This window comes from Phycodurus eques, chromosome 1 (genome assembly GCF_024500275.1).
Source record: "Phycodurus eques isolate BA_2022a chromosome 1, UOR_Pequ_1.1, whole genome shotgun sequence".
Lineage (NCBI taxonomy): Eukaryota > Metazoa > Chordata > Actinopteri > Syngnathiformes > Syngnathidae > Phycodurus > Phycodurus eques.
The window spans coordinates 43157740-43177774 of record NC_084525.1 but is presented as its reverse complement, the minus strand read 5'-3'; the positions used below and the strand labels follow the sequence as shown (position 1 = coordinate 43177774).

Below are 20035 nucleotides of genomic sequence, written 5' to 3'. Positions count from 1 at the left end.
GTTTGTTTCCAGATTTAGATATTCGAGTGTTTCTTTGTTATTTTGATTTGATTGGTATCTGTTGTGGGACTTTGTTCAGTTTTCCCTTTTCTAAGATTAAATATTATTTTGAGACTCCCGCACTCCTGCCTTGCCTCCCTGCTTCCCTGCAATTGGGTCCACCATGTTCTTACCTTGCGTTACTCGCCCTCGCCTTAACAACGTACGTGACAAAATCTATCCATAATAAATTACTAAATTCAAAATTTGATCATAAATATTTGTGATATTGTCTCCATTGTTTAGACAAACGTTTTACTCACCAGTTTAGAATTCACTCCCAGTCTGCCCCGACCCCCACCTTCTTTAAAGAAAAAAATTGGGGACGGGACAGTCTAAAACACTGAACATAGGCGTAAAAAAGCTTAACAACACTGAATACCCAAAAACCGCGATCAATCTCCACCCAAATTTATGTGGACATCTCTACCTATGTCAATTCAACCTCTGAAAATATTAGATTGATCATCCCAATATTTGGGATTTCACGGATGTAGCGTTATCCTTAATTTTGAATGACTGCATCAACAGGACCCTTGGATGGATACATTGTATTTGTCAGAGTAGTTTTTACACAACATACCTTTTACTTTTACCTGAGTATTTATGCGAAGAAGAATCCATACTTTTACTCCGTTACAATTATCGAAATGCCACTCGCTACTTGTATTTATCCATTATTGCGTGCAATCTAACGTGATCACTACTGTCATTTGACTCTAATTCACCAATCAGATGGCAGAAGGCAGTTACATGATCGCACACAAACCCTGGGCCAATCAAAGTGGCTCATTTTGGGGGAAAAAACAAAAACAACAACCCCCAGACTGTTTACTTTACAGACTCCGAAAAACAACAGCTTTGTCATGTGTCATTACTCTAAAATTATGACGGCCCAAACGTGAATATTTCAGCCTACTTTTAACTAAGAAAAACACCTTGCGGTAAGTTGAAGATGTTTCTCTCTCCCTCGCTCTCTCTTTCTCTTTCTCTCCCTCGCGTGCGTGTGCAATAAATCTGGTCAGCAAACAGCTTCTTCATTCAGTCGTTTAAGTGAATAATGCAAACAATGTTTCTGTAGGGCCCAATGCATGTGCCGTTGGCTTTTGGGCAATTGAAATAGTGGCAGGTTTGTGGGCGGCACAGTGAGGTGATTAGCACATCTGCCTCACAGTCCTGAGGACCGGGATTCAAATCCCGGCCTCGCCTGTGTGGAGTTTGGATGTTCTCCCAGGGCCTACGTGGGTTTTCTCCAGGTACTCCGGTTTCCTTCCACATCCCAAAAACATGCATGGTAGGTTAATTGAATACTCTAAATTGTGCGTAGGTGTGAATGTGAGTGTGAATGGTTGGTTGTTTATATGTGCCCTGCGATTGGCTAGCGACCAGTTCAGGGTCTACCCCCTCTCGCCCGAAGATAGCTGGGATAGGCGCCCGCGACCCTAGTGGGGATAAGCGGTACAGAAAATGGATGGATGGATGGTTGGATGGGCAGGTATGTGTGGACTCCCATCCATCCATCCATCCATCCATTTTCTATGATTTCTTCGCACTCACATTCATAACTACGGACAATTTAGAGTCTTCAATTAACCTACCATCCATGTTTTTCAGATGTAAGAGGAAACCGGAGTGCCCGGAGAAAACCCATGCAGGCATGGGGAGAACATGCAAACTCCACACAGGCGAGGCCGGGATTTGAACGTGGTTCCTCAGAACTGTGAGGCGGATGTGCTAACCAGTCGTCGATTGACCATGTTGACCATGTTCAGATTTTTTTTTCCTAAATCAGATGTTACTCATGAGTTACTTGAGTAGTTTTTTACATGGGGTACTTTCTTACTCTTACTCTAGTAAATATTTGGAGGACTACTTTACTTTTTTACATGGACTTGAGTCATATTATTCTAAAGTAACAGTACTCTTACTTGGGCACAATATTTGGCTACTCAACCCACCTCTGCAAACAGCGTGGGAAACCACCATACCATGTTAACCTAATGACAAATGTGCACAATTTTGAAAATATCGCTCCATATGACAACCCAGATAAGTGAATGTTCCATAAAAGAAGTCCAAAATTATTAAGATGAAACTGTTCGTGTTTAAAAGTGTAACTGTGAGTCTAACCTTCTCAAAATCTCAGACAAACTAATAGAGTGCACCACAAGGTGGTGTTTCAAGGTGTCACATTTGAGACAAAGGCAGGATGGCACATGACAAGAGAGAGCCAATCACAAGCGCCGGCTTTAAAAGGAGGAAGTGATCTTTCAAATGTAACTAAAATTGTAGACATGGAAATTTCCAAAAGCAACTAATTTAATTACACATTTTCGCCCAGTAATGTAAGGGACAATTACATACATTTTGTAATAAAATTGCATAATCTAGATACGTTTAATTAGTTACTCCCCAACAATCTGCCTGGCTATACTAAACAATATTATGAAAACAATATATCAAGGTTTAAAATACAGGCATAGCATGAGAAATTGACATTGACAGTGCTTTTTCCTCACCACCACAGAGCTTGCAAGAGAGGTTAAATATGTGTCAAAATTATCTGCCTGCCTGACCACCATTCCATGACAAATTTAACAATCTCCTAAGGTTATATTATTAAGATAAAGATAAATTGAGTAAACAATAACATCATGTCTAGAGATGATTGACAAAACAAAATAACGCTCTTCTCGCTCCCTCTTAACGCAACCTTTTTTTTGTCTCGCCTCAAGTAACAACAACATGGTGGTTCTGTCTTGATTTGAAAGCCAGCTAGGAAGTATGTGGTAGTACTGTCTGTAACAGTGAACATTGCCGATTATGACGTTTAGTCGAATATTGGTTTCAATATATTTGCTATAAGCACATGGAAACTTACACACATTATCACATTTAGATGTGGTCAGCATTGAAAGGAAGTGCGCAATTTAGGCACTGAACCGAGATATTTTTGTTGAACATTTTGCAGTCCACCATAATAACCACTGTCTTAAACTGGCTTAAAGATCTTTGTGAATATATCTGATAAATGTTGATGATGTGTAGACTGTCAAATATTTCTAATAAAAACTTTGAAAATGTAATTGTTGAGAATTGTTATTGCATAGGTAACGAGGACTGAATTGCATGTTTGAGTCTGCTTCGCACGCTAGCCGGCAACTGGCTAGCTGCCATACGTTTGTCACTCGTGACCAGAAGGTAGTGTTTTATTTATTTGGTTTGTTGAGTTTTCATCCATCCATCCATTGTCTTCCGCTTATCCGAGGTCGGGTCGCAGGGGTAGCAGCCTCAGCAGGGAAACCCAGACTTCCCTCTCCCCAGCAACTTCCTCCAGCTCTTCCGAGGGAATCCTGAGGCGTTCCCAGGCAAGCCGAGAGACACAGTCTCTCCAGCGGTGTCTCCTCCCGGTGGGACGTGCCCGGAACACCTAATCAGGGAGGCGTCCAGGAGGCATCCTAATAAGATGTCCGAGCCACCTTATCTGGCTCATCTCAATGCGGAGGAGCAGCAGCTCTACTCTGAGCTCCTCCCGGATGCCCGAGCTTCTCACCCTATCTCTAAGGGAGAGCCTGGACACCCTGCGGAACAGACTCATTTCGGCCGGGATCTTGTTCTTTCGGTCACGACCCACAGCTCGTGACCATAGGTTAGGGTAGGAATGTAGATGACCATAGGTTAGGGTAGGAACGTAGAACGTAGGAACGTAAATTGAGAGCTTCGCCTTTCGGCGTAGCTCTTTCTTCACCATAACGGACCGATACAAAGTCTGCATCATTGCAGACGCTGCACCGATCTGCCTGTCGATCTCCCGTTCTATTCTTTCCTCACTTGTGAACAAGACCCCAAGATATTTGAACTCTTCCACTTGGGGCAGGATCTCATACCTGAACCGGAGAGGGCACTCCACCCTTTTCCGATTGAGGACCATGGTCTCAGATTTGGAGGTGCTAATTTTCATACCAGCTGCTTCACACTCAGCTGCTAACCACTCCAGTGAGAGTTGGGGATCACGGGTTGATGAAGCCAACAGAACCACATCATCTGCAAAAAGCAGAGATGCAATACTGAGGCCACCAAACCGGACCCCCTCTACACCTCTGCTGCACCTAGAAATTTTGTCCATAAAAGTTATGAACAGAATCGGTGACAAAGGGCAGGCTTGGCGGGGTCCAACCGTCACTGGAAACAAGTCCGACTTACTGCAGGCAATGCGGACCAAACTCTGACACCGGTCGTACGGGGACCATAAAGCCCATATCAGGGGGTTTGGTACCCCATTCTTCCGAAGCACCCCCACAGGACTCTCCGAGGGACACGGTCGAACGCCTTCTCAAAGTCCACAAAACACATGTAGACTGGTTGGGCGAACTCCCATGGGTGAAGAGCTGGTCCAATGTTCCACGGCCAGGACGAAATCCACACTGCTCCTCCTGAATCTGAGATTCGACTTCCCGACGGACCCTCCTCTCCAGCGCCCCTGAACAGACCTTCCCAGGGAGGCTGAGGGGTGTGCTCGCCCTGTAGTTGGAACACACCCTCCGGTCCCCCTTCTTAAAAAGGGGGACCACCACCCCAGTCCACCAATCCAGAGGGACTGTCCCCGATGTCCACGCGATGCTGCAGAGGCGTGTCAACCAGGACAGCCCTACAACATCCAAAGCCTTTAGGAACTCCGGGCGTATCTCATCCACCCCCGGGGCCCTGCCATCGAGGAGCTTTTTAACTACCTCGGTGAGCTCAACCCCAGAGATAGGAAAGCCCGCCTCAGAGACCCCAGACTCTGCTTCCTCATGGGAAGGCGTGTCGGTGGAATTGGGGAGGTCTACGAAGTATTCTCCCTACCGACTCACAACGTCCTGAGTCGAGGTCAGCAGCGCCCCATCGCCATAATACACAGTGTTAATGGTGCATTGCTTCCCCCTCCTGAGACGCCGGATGGTGGACCAGAATTTCCTCGAAGCCGTCCGGAAGTCATTTTCCATGGCCACACTGAACTCCTCCCACGCCTGAGTTTTTGCCTCAGCGACCACCAAAGCTGCATTCCGTTTGGCCAGCCGGTACCCATCAGCTGCCTCAGGAGTCCCACAGGGCAAAAAGGCCCAATAGGTACTCCTTCTTCAGCTTGACAGCATCCCTCACCATTGGTCTCCACCAACGGGTTCGGGGATTGCCGCCACAACAGGCACCGACCACCTTACGGCCACAGCTCCGGTCGGCCACCTCAGCAATGGAGGCACGGAACATGGTCCAGACGGACTCAATGTCCCCCGCCTCCCCCGGGACGTGGGTGGGAATTGAAACTCTTTCTGCCAGGGGATTCTGCCAGACGTTCCCAGCAGACCCTCACGATACGTTTGGGCCTTCCAGATCGGACCGGCATCTTCCCCCACCATCGGAGCCAACTCACCACCAGGTGGTGATCAGTTGACAGCTCCAGCCCTCTCTTCACCCGAGTGTCCAAGAGTGTCCAAGACATGCGACCACAAAATCGATCATCGAACAGCGACCTAGGGTGTCCTGGTGCCAAGTGCAAATATGGACACCCTTATGCTTGAACATGGTGTTTGTTATGGACAATCAGTGATGAGCACAGAAGTCCAATAACAGAACACCACTTAGGTTCTGATCGAGGGGGCCATTCCTCCCACTCACGCACTTCCAGGTCTCACTGTCATTGCCAACATGAGCATTGAAGTCCCCCAGCAGAACGATGGAGCCCCCAGCGGGGGCGCTCTCTTCCACCCCCTCCAAGGACTCCAAAAAGGTTGGGTTCTGAACTGCTGCTTAGTGCATATGCACAAACAACAGTCAGGCCCCGTCCCCCTACCCGAAGGCCGAGGGAGGTTACCCTCTCGTCCACCGGGGTGAACCCCAACGTACAGGCGCCGAGCCGGGGGGCAATAAGTATACCCACACCTGCTCGGCGCCTCTCACCGTGGGCAACTCCAGAGTGGAAGAGAGTACAACCCCTCTCAAGACGACTGGTACCAGAGCCCAAGCCGTGTGTGGAGGCGAGCCCGACTATATCTAGTCGGAACTTCTTGACCTCACACACCAGCTTGGGCTCCTTTCCTGCCAGAGAGGTGACATTCCACGTCCCTAGAGCCAGCTTTTGTAGCCGGGGATCAGATCACCAAGGTCACCGCCTCCGCCTAGCTCACATTGCACCCGATCCCTATGGCCTCCCACAGGTGGTGAGCCCATGGGAAGGGGGACCCACGTTACCCTTTTGGGCTGTGCCCGGCTGGGCCTTGTTGAGTTTTAACATTTGACATTAGCGGTTGATTACATTATATTCTTTTGTGACAGTTAATGTTAAAAAATGAGATGTGCCATTTATTACTCCTCCTTATTACTCCTCATTTATGCTGAATAACTACTGGTCATACTTATATGATAATTGATAATGTTACTTAAAATATTACCAGTACAGTTAATAATGGTCCACCAGCAGTGATGTCGGTAACGCATTACAAAGTAACGTGTTACTCCCAAAAAAAAACATTTTGAGTAACGAGCAAAGTAACACGTTACTTTTCCTGAGAAAGTAATTAGACTACAGTTACTTCTTCAACCCAAGAATAGTTACTTTTGTATCATCAATGTCTTTCACCAAATACTCATTTGTAGCTGGTGATTCAACCGGAGCAGTCCAGATGTGCAGAACCATTTAACCAAGACCCATCGCTTTCTTCTGTTTCAACTAACAGAAGAAAGCGATTGGGAAGTGATTTTTTTATGACACAAAGTAGTTCCATAAAAGTGCAAAGAAATGCACGATTTTCCTGTCGCCACACTATTTTTATTTACCTTAATAAAAAGTGTATTTGATTGTTGTTACCTTTTTTATTTACACATTAAGAATACAGTTTTACTGCCGTGTTAAACGGGCAATGCATTGTGGGTTAATTATTCATACCGGACTGCACGGTCATAAATCGGTCATGGAGGGCTGGCTCACTGAAGGACTTACAACCCCAATTCCAATGAAGTTGGGACGTTGTATTAAACATAAATTAAAACAGAATACAATGATTTGCAAATCATGTTCCACCTATAATTAATTGAATACACAATAAAGACAAGATATTTAATATTCAAACTGATAAACTTTATTGTTTTTAGAAAATAATCATTAACTTAGAATTTTATGGCTGCAACACGTTCCAAAAAAGCTGGGACAGGGTCATGTTTACCACTGTGTTACATCACCTTTTCTTTTAACAACATTCAATACTGAGGAGAATAATTGTTGAAGCTCTGTAGGTGGAATTCCTTTCCCATTCTTGGTTTATGTACAGCTTCAGACGTTGCTTGGATAGCAGCATATGTTTCTCCAAAACCTGTATGTACCTTTCAGCATTAATGGTGCCTTCACAGATGTGTAAGTTACCCATGCCCTTGGCACTAACACAGCCCCATACCATCACAGATGCTGGCATTTTGCATCAGTCCATCTGAGATGAGCTTGGGCCCAGAGAAGCCGGCGGAGTTTCTGGGTGTTGTTGATAAATGGATTTTGCTTTGCATCGTAGAGTTTCAAGTTGCACTTACGGATGTAGCGCCACACTGTATTTACTGACATTGGTTTATCAGTAAATGTGGTGATATTCTTAACACATTGATGTCGGTTTTTGATGCAGTGCCGCCTGAGGGATCGAAGGTCACGGGCATTCAATGTTGGTTTTCGTCCTTGCCGCTTACATGCAGTGATTTCTCCAGATTCTCTGAACCTTTTGATGATATTAGACCGTAGATGATGAAATCCCGAAATTCCTTGCAATTGTACGTTGAGGAACATTGTCCTTAAACTGTTCGACTATTTTCTCACGCACTTGTTCACAAAGAGGTGAACCTCGCCCCAACTTTGCTTGTGAATGACTGAGCAATTCAGGGAAGCTTTTTTTATACCCAATCATGGCGCCCACCTGTTCCCAATTAGCCTGTTCACCTGTGGGATGTTCCAAACAGGTGTTTGATGAGCATTCCTCAACTTTCTCAGTCTTTTTTGCTACCTGTCCCAGCTTTTTTGGACCGTGTTACAGCCATAAAATTCTAAGTTAATGATTATTTGCTAAAAACAATAAAGTTTATCAGTTTGAACATTAAATATCTTGTCTTTGTAGTGTATTCAATTAAATATAGGTTGAACATGATTTGAAAATCATTGTATTCTGTTTTTATTTATGTTAAACACGTCCCAACTTCATTGGAATTGGGTTTGCTTATACTTAAATAATATTTACAATGAAAAGTGAAGTCCGGTCTGTGAGCTGGTTTAATGCGCTGCATGGCTGACGTCACTTAGTAAGAAAAAAAGTTCTCGCTCTTCGCATCCAAATTACTGTGGTGGGAGCAATAGTGTGTGTGTGTGTGTGTCACTTACGTTCACGCTTACGTACATGCACGCAAAAACGCATACAGACGCACCCACACACAGTTGCCTTCATGGACCGCAATCGGCAGTGAGAATGGTGTGCTTGTTTACCTTTAGTTACTTAATGTACTGTGTTGGCATGTCAGGTCTGCACTAAGTTACTCATTTAATGTGGCTTCAACTACACTAATATTTAGTAGTAATAGTTATTGGTTCATGTTGATGACATCATTCTGTAACTTCTGTTGCGTACATTATCAAGTAATCGGTACAGTTAAGCTAATGCTTTTTTTGTATTGGGGATAAGTGATATTCCTGCCACTTGGCAGCTGCTGAAAGTAACTAAAAAGTAACCTTTTTCTAAATTAGTTACTTTTGAAATCAGGTAATCAGTAAAATAACTAAATTACTTTTGGGTTCAAGTAATCAGTAAAGTAACTTAGTTACTTTTTCAAGGTAACTGTGGCAACACTGTCCACCTTCACTGTCATACCACTGAAGTACGTAAGACTCATGTTCTTCTTGTCATGTGTCACCTGCTCATAAATACAAATTGTACATTGGTACATTAAAGACTGGGGGCTGAGGGGTGTAGCCGTTTCTTACAAACAAGGAAAATCAATAGTCAACACATGAGCGCACCTAGAACCAGCCACTGACACCAAGTGGTCAAACGCACCACATAGAGTACGTAAACATCCAAAGCTTACCAAAGTCACGTAGGGAGGACTGTATAGGCAAAATCTTCATTTTAACAGGTGCCAGAGGAAACTCAGCAAACGTTTTTAAAGATAAAATTATGGGGAGAAAAGCAGAGACGAGTAATTTTTAAAGCCAAGTTTGTCTACTATAAATCAATGACCTAATTTCGTGAATACTGTAGTCAGCCTTTTAAAATAAAGATTTTGCCTTCATTAACACAACAGTGTTTGGGCTAGTTGTCACCTTCAGCCTGACCCCATGGAGCGCACCCGTTCAGGGTGCCCCGCTTTTGGCCCCCTGCTGGGCCAGCTGGGTGGGTGTGGCCTCAGCGCCTCGGTGTCCTTCTGCAAGTCAAGGCCAATGACATCTGGGCCTGTGATCCCAGGATGACGACAGCGCAAAACAAACAGAAATAAAGCAAACTAAAAACACAGGGGAAAAACAACAAAACCATGAAAAATAATCTGAGTGGAAAAAGAAGGAATGAATGAAGAACGACACTTTCTAGCCTCCTCCTCACACACTGGACTTTTCATATCTACATTTAATCCAAATATTAGACGAGCCAGAACACTTATTTCACCCCCTAGTTTTAATCCTTCAGTGTTTGTCCGCTGGTCTGCTGTTTTAGACCATTTTGAGCCTGTGACCCTGCACTTTGTGCAGGAAATTGTTAGTCATTTGAAGCCCTCAGGTTCACCAAATGATATTGTCCCTCCCCCGACTTTTTAAGGTTTTCCCTTCTATTGCGGCATCATTTACTGCAGTTATTAATAGTCTGTCTGCATGAGTGGTTCCCATTAATTTTAAACATGCCATCGGACTGCAGCCTTTGATACTGTGGACCATGATATCATGATTGCTCGTTTGGAGCAGTGGGTGGGCATCAGAGGTACACCACTTGAATGGTTCAGGTCCTACCTGTCTCAGAGAACCTTTTGTGTTAGCCTTACTGACTCTGTGTCCTCCACTCCTCCCATTTCACATGGGGTGCCACAGGGTTCCGTGCTTGACCTGCTCTTTTTTTCCCTCTATTTACTCCCACTCGGCTCAATTCTCAGGAAACTTGGCATTTATCTTCATTGCTATGTAGATGACAGTCAGATCTATGTCCCCTTTAAAAAGTCAAATTCCTACTGTGCTAAGCCATTGCTAGAGTGCTTACATGATATTAAGGCCTGGATGTCTCTTAACTTTTTAAATTTTAATGAAAAAAGACAGAAGTAATGGTCTTTTGTGGCACTTCTTTGACTCCCCTAGTTGATTTGGATTCCTTAGCGCAATATAAAAAGTCCATCATTAACAAATTGGGTGTAAAAGTGGACACTGATCTTAAGTTTGACACCCAAATTAAAGCCGTGGTTAAATCTATCATTTTCCAGTTAAGGCAGCTAGCAAAAATCAAAACAGTCCTTCAGAAATGGCACTTTGAAATAGTAATCCGCACTTTTGTGATCACTCGGCTGGATTACTGCAATGCACTATATACTGTATGGGGGTAATGGGTCCTACATTGCTCGTCTGCAACTGGGTCAAAATGCTGTGGCTCGTCTTTTAACTGAAAGTAGGAGCATATATCACCTATTTTAGCTTCACTCCACTGGCTGCCTGTTCGTTTTTAGGATTCATTTTCAAATAATTTTATTTGCTTTTAAAGCGTTGAATGATAATTTTATTTGCTTTTAAAGCATTGAATGGCCTTGCCCCATCATAGTTCTCTGAGCTGCTGCACCCCTACATTCCCAGCCGTTCTCTCAGATCAGCTGACCAACTGCTCATGACAGAGCCCAGAGCCAGGCTTAAGTTTAGAGGTGAACGAGCGTTTGCTGTTGCAGCTCCAAAACTGGAATGTTTTGCCACTCCACATAAGACAAGCCTCATCTTTGTCTCATTTTAAATCCTTGCTTAAAACCCATTTTACCCTGGCTGTTAACACTAGTTAGCGTGTCTGATGTGATGTATACGTGTTGTGTGGGCAGTGTATTTTATTTTATGTTGATTTTACCTACTTAATTTTATGTAGTTTTTATCTCATTTTATTTTATTTTATTGTTTTTTATCCTCATTTTGTATTTTTTTTTTGTTGTTGCTGTATTTCTATTGCATTGTACAGCACTTTGGGAACCTTGTGTTTGTTTAAATTGTGCTACAGAAATGAAGTGGATAGGATTGGATAGGAGACATATAATGGAAAATTTACTTTTTATTGCTTGTAAACAAATAGTTGGGTCTCTGGAGTGCCTGCCCACCCATAAAGTGTCACATTAAACAATCAAGTAAATCTTTTGTGATCTCCCTACACCTAGCCACGTGAAACTGAAATAGATCTTCGAGCGAGCACTCACTTTTTTTCATAGTAGCTGCTTTCCCTCTTCCCATCTGCCTAGCTTCAGTGGTCATGTTAATAAACACATACTTGACATTGGTCCTCCAATACAGGGGTGTGGGGTGTGCAGGTAAGTGTACTGTAATTCTTCTTCCTGTTATGTATTTTAAGTGAAGAATGTCACAGACCTTTTATTAGAGCAGGTGGAAACTGTTTTAAATTGTCCCCCAATATGTCTCCTTTAACATGTCATCTTTACTGGAGTAGCATTTAACATTTAACACTGGATTATATATCCGACACTCCCTGCTGTTCACATTAACACAGCAAAACAGACACAAATGTGGAAGAAAAAGATGCAGTAACAGAGGGGTCATGAGGAAAAGAGTCAAGCAGATCCACACAAAGAATAACATGGGCTGGTTTAATGATGGTGCCCCACCCCTCTTTGCAAATCCACGTCAACAGTTTGTACCCCACAACACAGCACAGCAGAGGACACGACACCAACCACCACAATTCAAACTTTTTTTTCTTTTGCAGTGGGAGTGCTAGTGAAGACAAAACTTACCGCTGGGTGCCTGTCACCCACCATCATTACCCTTCAGCACAACATCATCACATTGCTGAGGTTACACTTTCCAGAAGGAGCGAGCAGGGGGATGGTGGGGAAAAAGTGGGAGGAGATTGTCACTCCTGACAACACATTCACTGATGGCTTGGGAAGCTGCACCGTCCTAAATGGTTTGGTAACACACCTACTGGGAGGGAGACTCCAACAGCAACAACTTTGAACGATGTTACTTTTAAAGTCTATGTGGCAATTGAACTTGATAGATAGATAGAGAGAGAGAGAGAGAGAGAGAGAGAGAGAGAGAAAGAAAGAGAGAGAGAGAGAGAGACAGACAGATAGATAGATAGATAGATAGATAGATAGATAGATAGATAGATAGATAGATAGATAGATAGATAGATAGATAGATAGATAGATAGATAGATAGATAGATAGATAGATAGATATGCATATCTGTGCGTTTATATTGACAACTGACCTTTTGCTAAGCCACACCATGTAAATGCTTACTGGCCAATAACAACGCATCACAAAATAGAGGTAGCGGTAAGCAATGTACTTTTATTAACCAAACTGCTAACATTATGCTACTAACGCAAGGCCAAGTGATGATATGTGGTGCAAGCTGGCTCAGCTCATTAGCATGGCGTTCCTGGTTGCAATGTTTCAATAGCCCTATCGCTTTTTGCTTTTGAATAATTGTAATAGCAGGCAGCACAGTGTGAGAGTAGTTAGCATGTCTGCCTCACAGTTCTGAGGTTCATGGTTTAAATCTCAACTCCAGTCTTCCTGCACGGAGCTTGCTTGTTCTACCTGAGGTTGCATGGGCTTTTTGCCAATATTCCAAAAACATGTTAGGTTCACTGAAGACTCTATATTGTACATACTGTAGGTCTGAATGTTAGTGTGTATGGTTGGTTAACGTTAATGCAATTTACAAGCATAACGTTAGCCCTGCGGAGGGGTAAGGTTTATATTAATTACCGTTGAATTTGTGTCCAGTTTATTACGATGGTGATAAGTAGAGGATGTGTACAACTATAACTTGACTTCATTTAGGGTGCTTGCTTGTCCAGGAACAGTTTTAGTTTGTGATTTAAGCACTGTGAGACACATGACCAGTGTACGAAAATCATATCTGCAAGTGGCTACGTTTTGAGTAAGTACTGTCGGTGAAAAAAATGATTGCGAGTGTGCAAGGTTTGTCAAAAAAATTATTTAGTTAAATTTTGTTAACTCAAAAAGAAAAACAATTGGTCATTCATTTTTAAGTGAAGTTGCTATATTTCTTGTGTATTCATTATTGCTCTTTAACTAAGAAAAAATATAATTTGTCCAAATACCCGATTATTCTATAAAACGTTTGATAGGATACTCGAATACTAAAATGTTTGATAGCTGCAGTCCTAATATTGACGCTTGTGCATTTCCGCAGAATTTTTGCATCTGCATGTGGGTTATTTAATCTGTTCTATCACTTGAAATGTACATGGAAATAGAGAGAGTAAAAAAAACCGCATAGGCCATCCATCCATCCATCCATTTTCTGAGCCGCTTCTCCTCACTAGGGTCGCGGGCGTGCTGGAGCCTATCCCAGCTGTCATCGGGCAGGAGGCGGGGTACACCCCGAACTGGTTGCCAGCCAATCGCAGGGCACATACAAACAAACAACCATTCGCACTCACAGTCACACCTACGGGCAAATTAGAGTCTCCAATTAATGCATGTTTTTGGGATGTGGGAGGAAACCGGAGTGCCCGGAGAAAACCCACGCAGGCACGGACGCATAGGCCAATAGGTATAAAATCGTAATAAGGCACTTAGACCTGCACCGTAAATCAGTGTTGTTTTTACCAGCGATGACAATGACGAAATGATTTCGTTGCCACCTTTTTTTTCATGACGACGTGAAGGTGATGAGCAAAACATGCTCTTTGAAGACTAAATCATAACAAGATGTGTGCAAGTTTTAGTTGACGAGACTGGACGAAAATGTTAGAGGATGTTATGCCAGACGTTCAAAATGCACACTAACTACTACGATTGTTAAAAAGGGATGCGTTTGTGTGACTCGCGGCAATTCACCGTGCACTTTGAAGCCTTTCAAACTGGTTAGCTTAGTTTAGTTCGCTATCCGCTAACAACGATATCAGAGTACGAGGAGAGGAAACTGGGGCAACCGAGGAGAACCAGCGACAACCAGTGGCAGTTTCTGATATGGGAGATATGGGTCAGAAACCCCTCACCAACCACCCACCACCCTGCCAACGATCACACAGGGAGGCGCATTCAATGGGCGTCGCATAGAATCAAATTGACAATCACAAATAGTGATACGAATCGAATTATTGCTAAAACGAATCCTCACGAGCATGCTGGAGCCCATCCCGGATGAGTTTGGGTGAGACTGCTACCCTGGACTGCTCGTCAGCCAATTGCAGGGCACACATACAGTAGACAAACTACTATTCACACTCACATTCACTCTTAGTCTTAGTCTTCAATTAACCTACCGTGCATGTTTTTTGGAATGTGGGAGGAAACCCGCTTACCCGATGAAAACCACAACCTCTGAACTGTGAGGCAGATGTGCTAGTCGGCAACCGTGTCGTTACGTGGTTGATAAGCTATCATATTTTTCTTTTGCTTGTTTGAGTTTTCATTGACTAAAACCGGACTAAAACTTTCATTTGGAAACGACTAAAATATTACTTAGACGAAAAAAGCATTTTTGTCCAAAGGATAGCTATTTTCTTGTGTCACTTTGATTAGCTGAATGTCTCCTTCTAAGGCTACATCCACAGATACACACCCTCCTGATTGCTTCAGTCTCGGTTATAATTTTTACAGAAATGGGATTGAATTTCTCAGACAATGAAAGCATCCTGTTGAAAGCTTGGCGGACTTAGCAGCAGCAACTAAGGGTGTGGGTCTTAGCGAAAGGTCAGTGATAATTATGGGTTAACGCTTGTGTTTGCCACCGTGTTTTACTCCGCATGGTAGTCATTGACAGGAGTCCATTCACAGGTTTTGGTTGAGGTGTTGGACACTGCGGAGAAGCATTTTTGTTCAAGAAGAAGGACAGAAGTCAGAGAAGTTTTTATCCTTTTCAAATGCCTCCTTATAAAGTTTTATACTTCTGGAAACTATTTCCATCTTTATATGAAAAAAAAATCACTCAGCAATAGCTATGGTGAGCTAAAATGACACTGTCTTACAAAGTTTAAGTGCTTAAGAACAGAATGATGGATCTTCTCTTTTCTGGTCCTTCAAACTTGACACAAGACACAAGGAGTAAGGAAAGAGGACATTGGAAGGCTCATATCAACAACAAAAACTTCTTACAAGTCAGAGACAAGTGCAAAGACAATTCTTTGAAACATTCCACAGCTCTGAGCGACACTTAAATATGGGTGCAATCAATATGTGTTTTGGTGAATGTCTCATCCAATCATTTCCTCAAATCCTACAAGTATTTCAAAATGTTGCATCAGGCAGGGAATTTGGTCCTGCAGTGATTTTTGTTGCACATACAGTATAGAAGCGTCTCAGAGAAGCAAACCAAGCATAAAAGCTTGACTGATTGGGAAGTAAAAGGCATGTGTCCATTTCATATGGACAGATGCAGAATGTTATTTTAAAGCATACTTTATACTCATTCATACTGTGTGCTACTGTATATTAGAAGCTAAATAGACCACATGCCTTTATACTGACTGAAGTATCATTTCATTAGCAACTTAACCACTGCCAATTGACAATAGAAAGCTAAAAACATCAGATCCTATATCAATATCCAAAGCACAAAGTATATTCACCTATTTTTAATATCGCAAAAAGATAGCTTAATTCACCATATGTATGATGAACGCAAGTAGTAAAAGTATGACATTTGAATTTAGTTCATATTATTATTCACATGTATTAATTATATTGTTTGAATATTGCAATTTTATGTGTGGACCAAGGTGTGGTGGAGGACTGACTAACCGCTCTCACAGAGAAAAGAAATGCACTTACATCCACAATAAAGAAGTCCAGCCAACACCAAGCGTTGGTGAAGTACTTGACAAAGCCGTAAGCAACCCATTTCAGCAGCATCTCCAGGATGAAGATGTAGGTGAAAACCCTGTCTGCGTACTCCAAAATGATTCGGATGGTTTTCCTTTGCTCAATATACACATCCTCAAAGGCCTTTGAGAGAAACAGGACACAACTATGTCACAACCTTTTATTGCTCAGTGACTGTTTTTTTTTTTTTTCAATGTCTTTATGTCACAAAAGTATTCTCTGTCAGTTGACTGTCTGTTGTCGTACTAGAGCGGCTCCAACTACCGGAGACAAATTCCTTGTGTGTTTTTGACATACTTGGCAAATAAAGACAATTTTGATTCTGATGCAAGGGAAGCATTTCACCTCAATGATTTACAATCCTGCTAATGAAGTGTGTCCAGCACCATGACCAGCAGTGATTAACATGGAGAATAAATTGCTGTGATGCATTTCAAGTAAATACAGCTAATCTAGATATGATGAAATATTTGCTGTTATTTAAGTAGCATTTGACATTTATGTAGCATTTAAGAATAAGCACCCACACCCGCCCCAAGAAATGAGCCCCAGTTTGATAAATGATACAGTCCATTAATCATAGCAGTCCTATAACACCTGTCCCACCTTTACAACATACATACAAGTACATTTATTTGCCTCCAGCTCACCAGGGCTCCGCTGCTGAGGAGGATCATAAAGATGATGAGAGTCTCAAACCAGTTGTGCTCCACGATCAGGTAGCAGGTCTTCCGCAGGAACCACCAGCTCTTCCCCCAGCCTATGGTGATGTCAACATCGCAGCACTTGTACTTGGCCACACACGCTGCAAGCACACAGGGAGAGATGAGGATTCTTCAGTCAGCAACACAGAACGAGCATGTTAAAGCAGGCGTCAACCTGTGATTAATCGCAGATTACACCAGAGTTTCAGCAGGACTGTGCCCTGTTCTTGCTTGATTGGTTGCCTCATACCGCTGTGTTGTTAAATAGGTCAAATTCATTAACGAGCCCAAGTCCTGGCTGCTTCCTTGACAGTGACTTTTCGTACTACTTTGAAAATCAATTATTGCATTAATAGCTGTATCGTGATATCACAAGCAAAGTAAAACCATAATAAACTACTGTCAATTACTCTGTGATTCCCACCTCTTAGGTCCAGTAGACATAACGGTAATTGGGCCACTTTAGTTCAAAGCCCAACTCTCAGATGTCTCTGAAAAATGAGCCTGATTGATTTTCCTGTGGTGTGGGTTGTGTTAAAAGTGTTTTTTTCCCCCCCATAAACTGTTTGGAAAATGATCAGGGCCAACAATTGTAAATGTTAAATGTGGTAGAGGGGTTTGTGTGCGTCCCAATATGTTTGTCTGTCTGTCTGTCTTGGGGGGTGGGGGGCTGGTTTGATGGCCTCAGTAAGCTTGTTGCAGATGATGTGGTTCTGTTGGTGTGGGGTTGTGGTCCTCAGTTGTAAATGAGTTGAGTGCCCCCTTTACGTCAGAGGAGTTCAAGTATCTTGCAGTCTTGTAAGGGACGAATGGGGCGGGAGATCGACAGGTGGATTGATTCAGTATCGATAGTTGTGACTAAGAACAAGATCATGGATACGAGTGAGTGAAATCAGTTTCTTCCGCAGGTTGTCTGGGCCTTCTCCCTTAGAGATATGGAGAGAATCCAGATGGGGCTCAAAATAGAGCCACTGCTCCTCTGCATTGAGAGAAACCAGATGAGGTGGCTCAGCCATGTGGTTAGGATGCCTTCTGGATGCCTCCCTGGTGAGGTTTTCCATGCTAGTCCCACAGGGAGGAGGCTCCAGGGAAGAGTTGGACTATGTCAGTGGGGAGAGTGTGGTCTCGGCTTCTCTGCTTAGGCTTCTGCCCCCACAACAGGACCCCAGATAAGCTGAAAAAGATGGATGGATGAATGGAAATCTGTATGTGTGTTGTCAACGCCAAGTTCGACGAAGCCATGGACTCTGTGATTGTGACGTGAAACAGAACGACAGCCAACTAGAAAGCGACCTGAGGCTTGCGCTATTACCGCACACAAATTGAGTTATGTTGAGTGTTTGTGGCGGCACGGTGATTGACTGGTGAGCACATCTGCCTCACAGTTCTGAGGACCTGGGTTGAAATCCGGCCTCGCCTATGTGGAGTTTGCATGTTCTCCCCGTGCCTCTGTGGGTTTTCTCCGGGCACTCCGGTTTCCTCCCACATTACCAAAACATGCAGGGTAGGTTAAATGAAGACTCTAGATTGCCTGTAGGCGTGAATGTGAATGTGAATGGTAATTTTTTCATATGTGCCCTACAATTGGCTGGCGACCAGTTCAGGGTATACCCCGCCTCTCGCCCAAAGATAGCTGGGATAGGCTCCAGCACGCCCGCTACCCTAGTGAGCATAAGCGGTACGGAAAATGAACGAATGAGTGTTTGTGTACTGTAATGCGTCTTACAAATCATTCCCCACAATAAAAATGACGACGACCACAATGTTATCAGACAGGCTCAGAGTTAGTTAAGCTTATTTTATTTCTTCTTCTACTCTTCTTTTTTCTTTTTTGTATTTTCCTGGTGTCTGATTGCCCTGTGGTACGGTGCTGCCTCTCTCAAGTCAGTCGTGGTACTAGGACAGACATCTGGTTTAGGGGAGGAGATTCACGGTTGTGTTTGGAAATATTGCTATGTGTGTGGTGTGCTGTGTTGGTCATCTTGAGTACACATCACACAATAAGAGCACACACATGACCGTTGTTTCCTCGTCATGTGCGGACTCTTGCAGATTTTAGATTATTTTTAGATGATGAAGAAAGTGTTAAAAAACGTTATGTACCAGGCTTTCTAGTGACCTAAATGTAATTAAACAAACATGCCGCACTGAGTTCACAGTATTCACAATGTCTTTTAAAAAGACATGCTGCATATGCACACATATCTTGAAGGCATTTAAAGATCAGTGTCAGGGATAGAAAGAGTCAGACAGTGATGATAAATAGTGGGCATGCTCGAGTGAGTCTCTATAATGAAACTGTCCTTCACCCAGCTGCCCTATCATTGTCACTCAGCCCAAGGGAGTCTTGGTGTTGCTGACTGAAGGTAATGGGCACCATGGGAGCAGCGGCCTCACCATCTGTCCAACATGCCTCTGGTTCCATATATTCTTCCACCGTCTCCACTACCACCACCTCCTCCACATCTGGCTTGATGTCAATGGTGCTGCCCTCCGACGAGCTCGTGTCGTCCAGCTGCACAGACGCAGATGTAAAAAAAACAAAAACAAAAAAACACCAACAACACTGTTCAGTTCTCAGTAAAAGCTTAACAAGTCTGTTAGGAAATGTAAATTGCATCTTATCCTGTCAGTGTAGCAGATTATTTAACATTAAATACTGGAGTATTTGTACAGCGGTACCATCCAACACCCCAATTGTTCTCTCAAAAATAATTTGGTGAAAACTCAAGTACAGCATTAGCAGTTGTTTCAGTGACATGATAGTTGGAGATGATAGTCAGTGGTCATGTGGATATCACTGAGTGAAGATATAGACTGCTATGTTAGCTTTTTGCCCTAGCTCTCTGCCAGATGCTTGTCTCTTGTAATCAATGGGTTAGAGTGATTCATGTGTCGTATGTTGATTTAGTTTTGTACTTGTCCAATCATTCATTTATCTTCCATTCCGCTTATCCTCACTAGGGTCGCGGGCGTGCTGGAGCCTATCCCAGCTATCTTCGGGCGAGAGGTGGGGTACACCCTGAGGTGGTCACCAGCCAATCACAGGGCACATATAAACAAACAACCATTCGTACTCACATTCACACCTACGGGCAATTTAGAGTCTTCATTTAACCTACCCTGCATGCTTTTGGAATGTGGGAGGAAACCGGAGTGCCCGGAGAAAACCCACGCAGGCATGGGGAGAACATACAAACTCCACACAGGCGGGGCCAGGATTTGAACCCTGGTCCTCA

At 43.4% G+C, this 20035-nt stretch overlaps 1 protein-coding gene across 7 annotated transcripts in view; it reads right to left on the bottom strand.

The window, feature by feature from the left end:
* The window catches only part of scn8aa (sodium channel, voltage gated, type VIII, alpha subunit a), a 162201-nt gene that overhangs the window by 39784 nt on the left and 102382 nt on the right, over nt 1-20035 (bottom strand). For all 7 annotated transcript variants that reach the window (XM_061693436.1, XM_061693466.1, XM_061693427.1 and 4 more), the window contains 3 exons: nt 19194-19311; nt 16743-16897; nt 16042-16215 (listed from right to left, as the gene is read on the bottom strand). In XM_061693436.1, coding sequence (XP_061549420.1) covers nt 16042-16215; nt 16743-16897; nt 19194-19311 — 447 coding nt within the window. The remainder of the gene's footprint in view (nt 1-16041; nt 16216-16742; nt 16898-19193; nt 19312-20035) is intronic.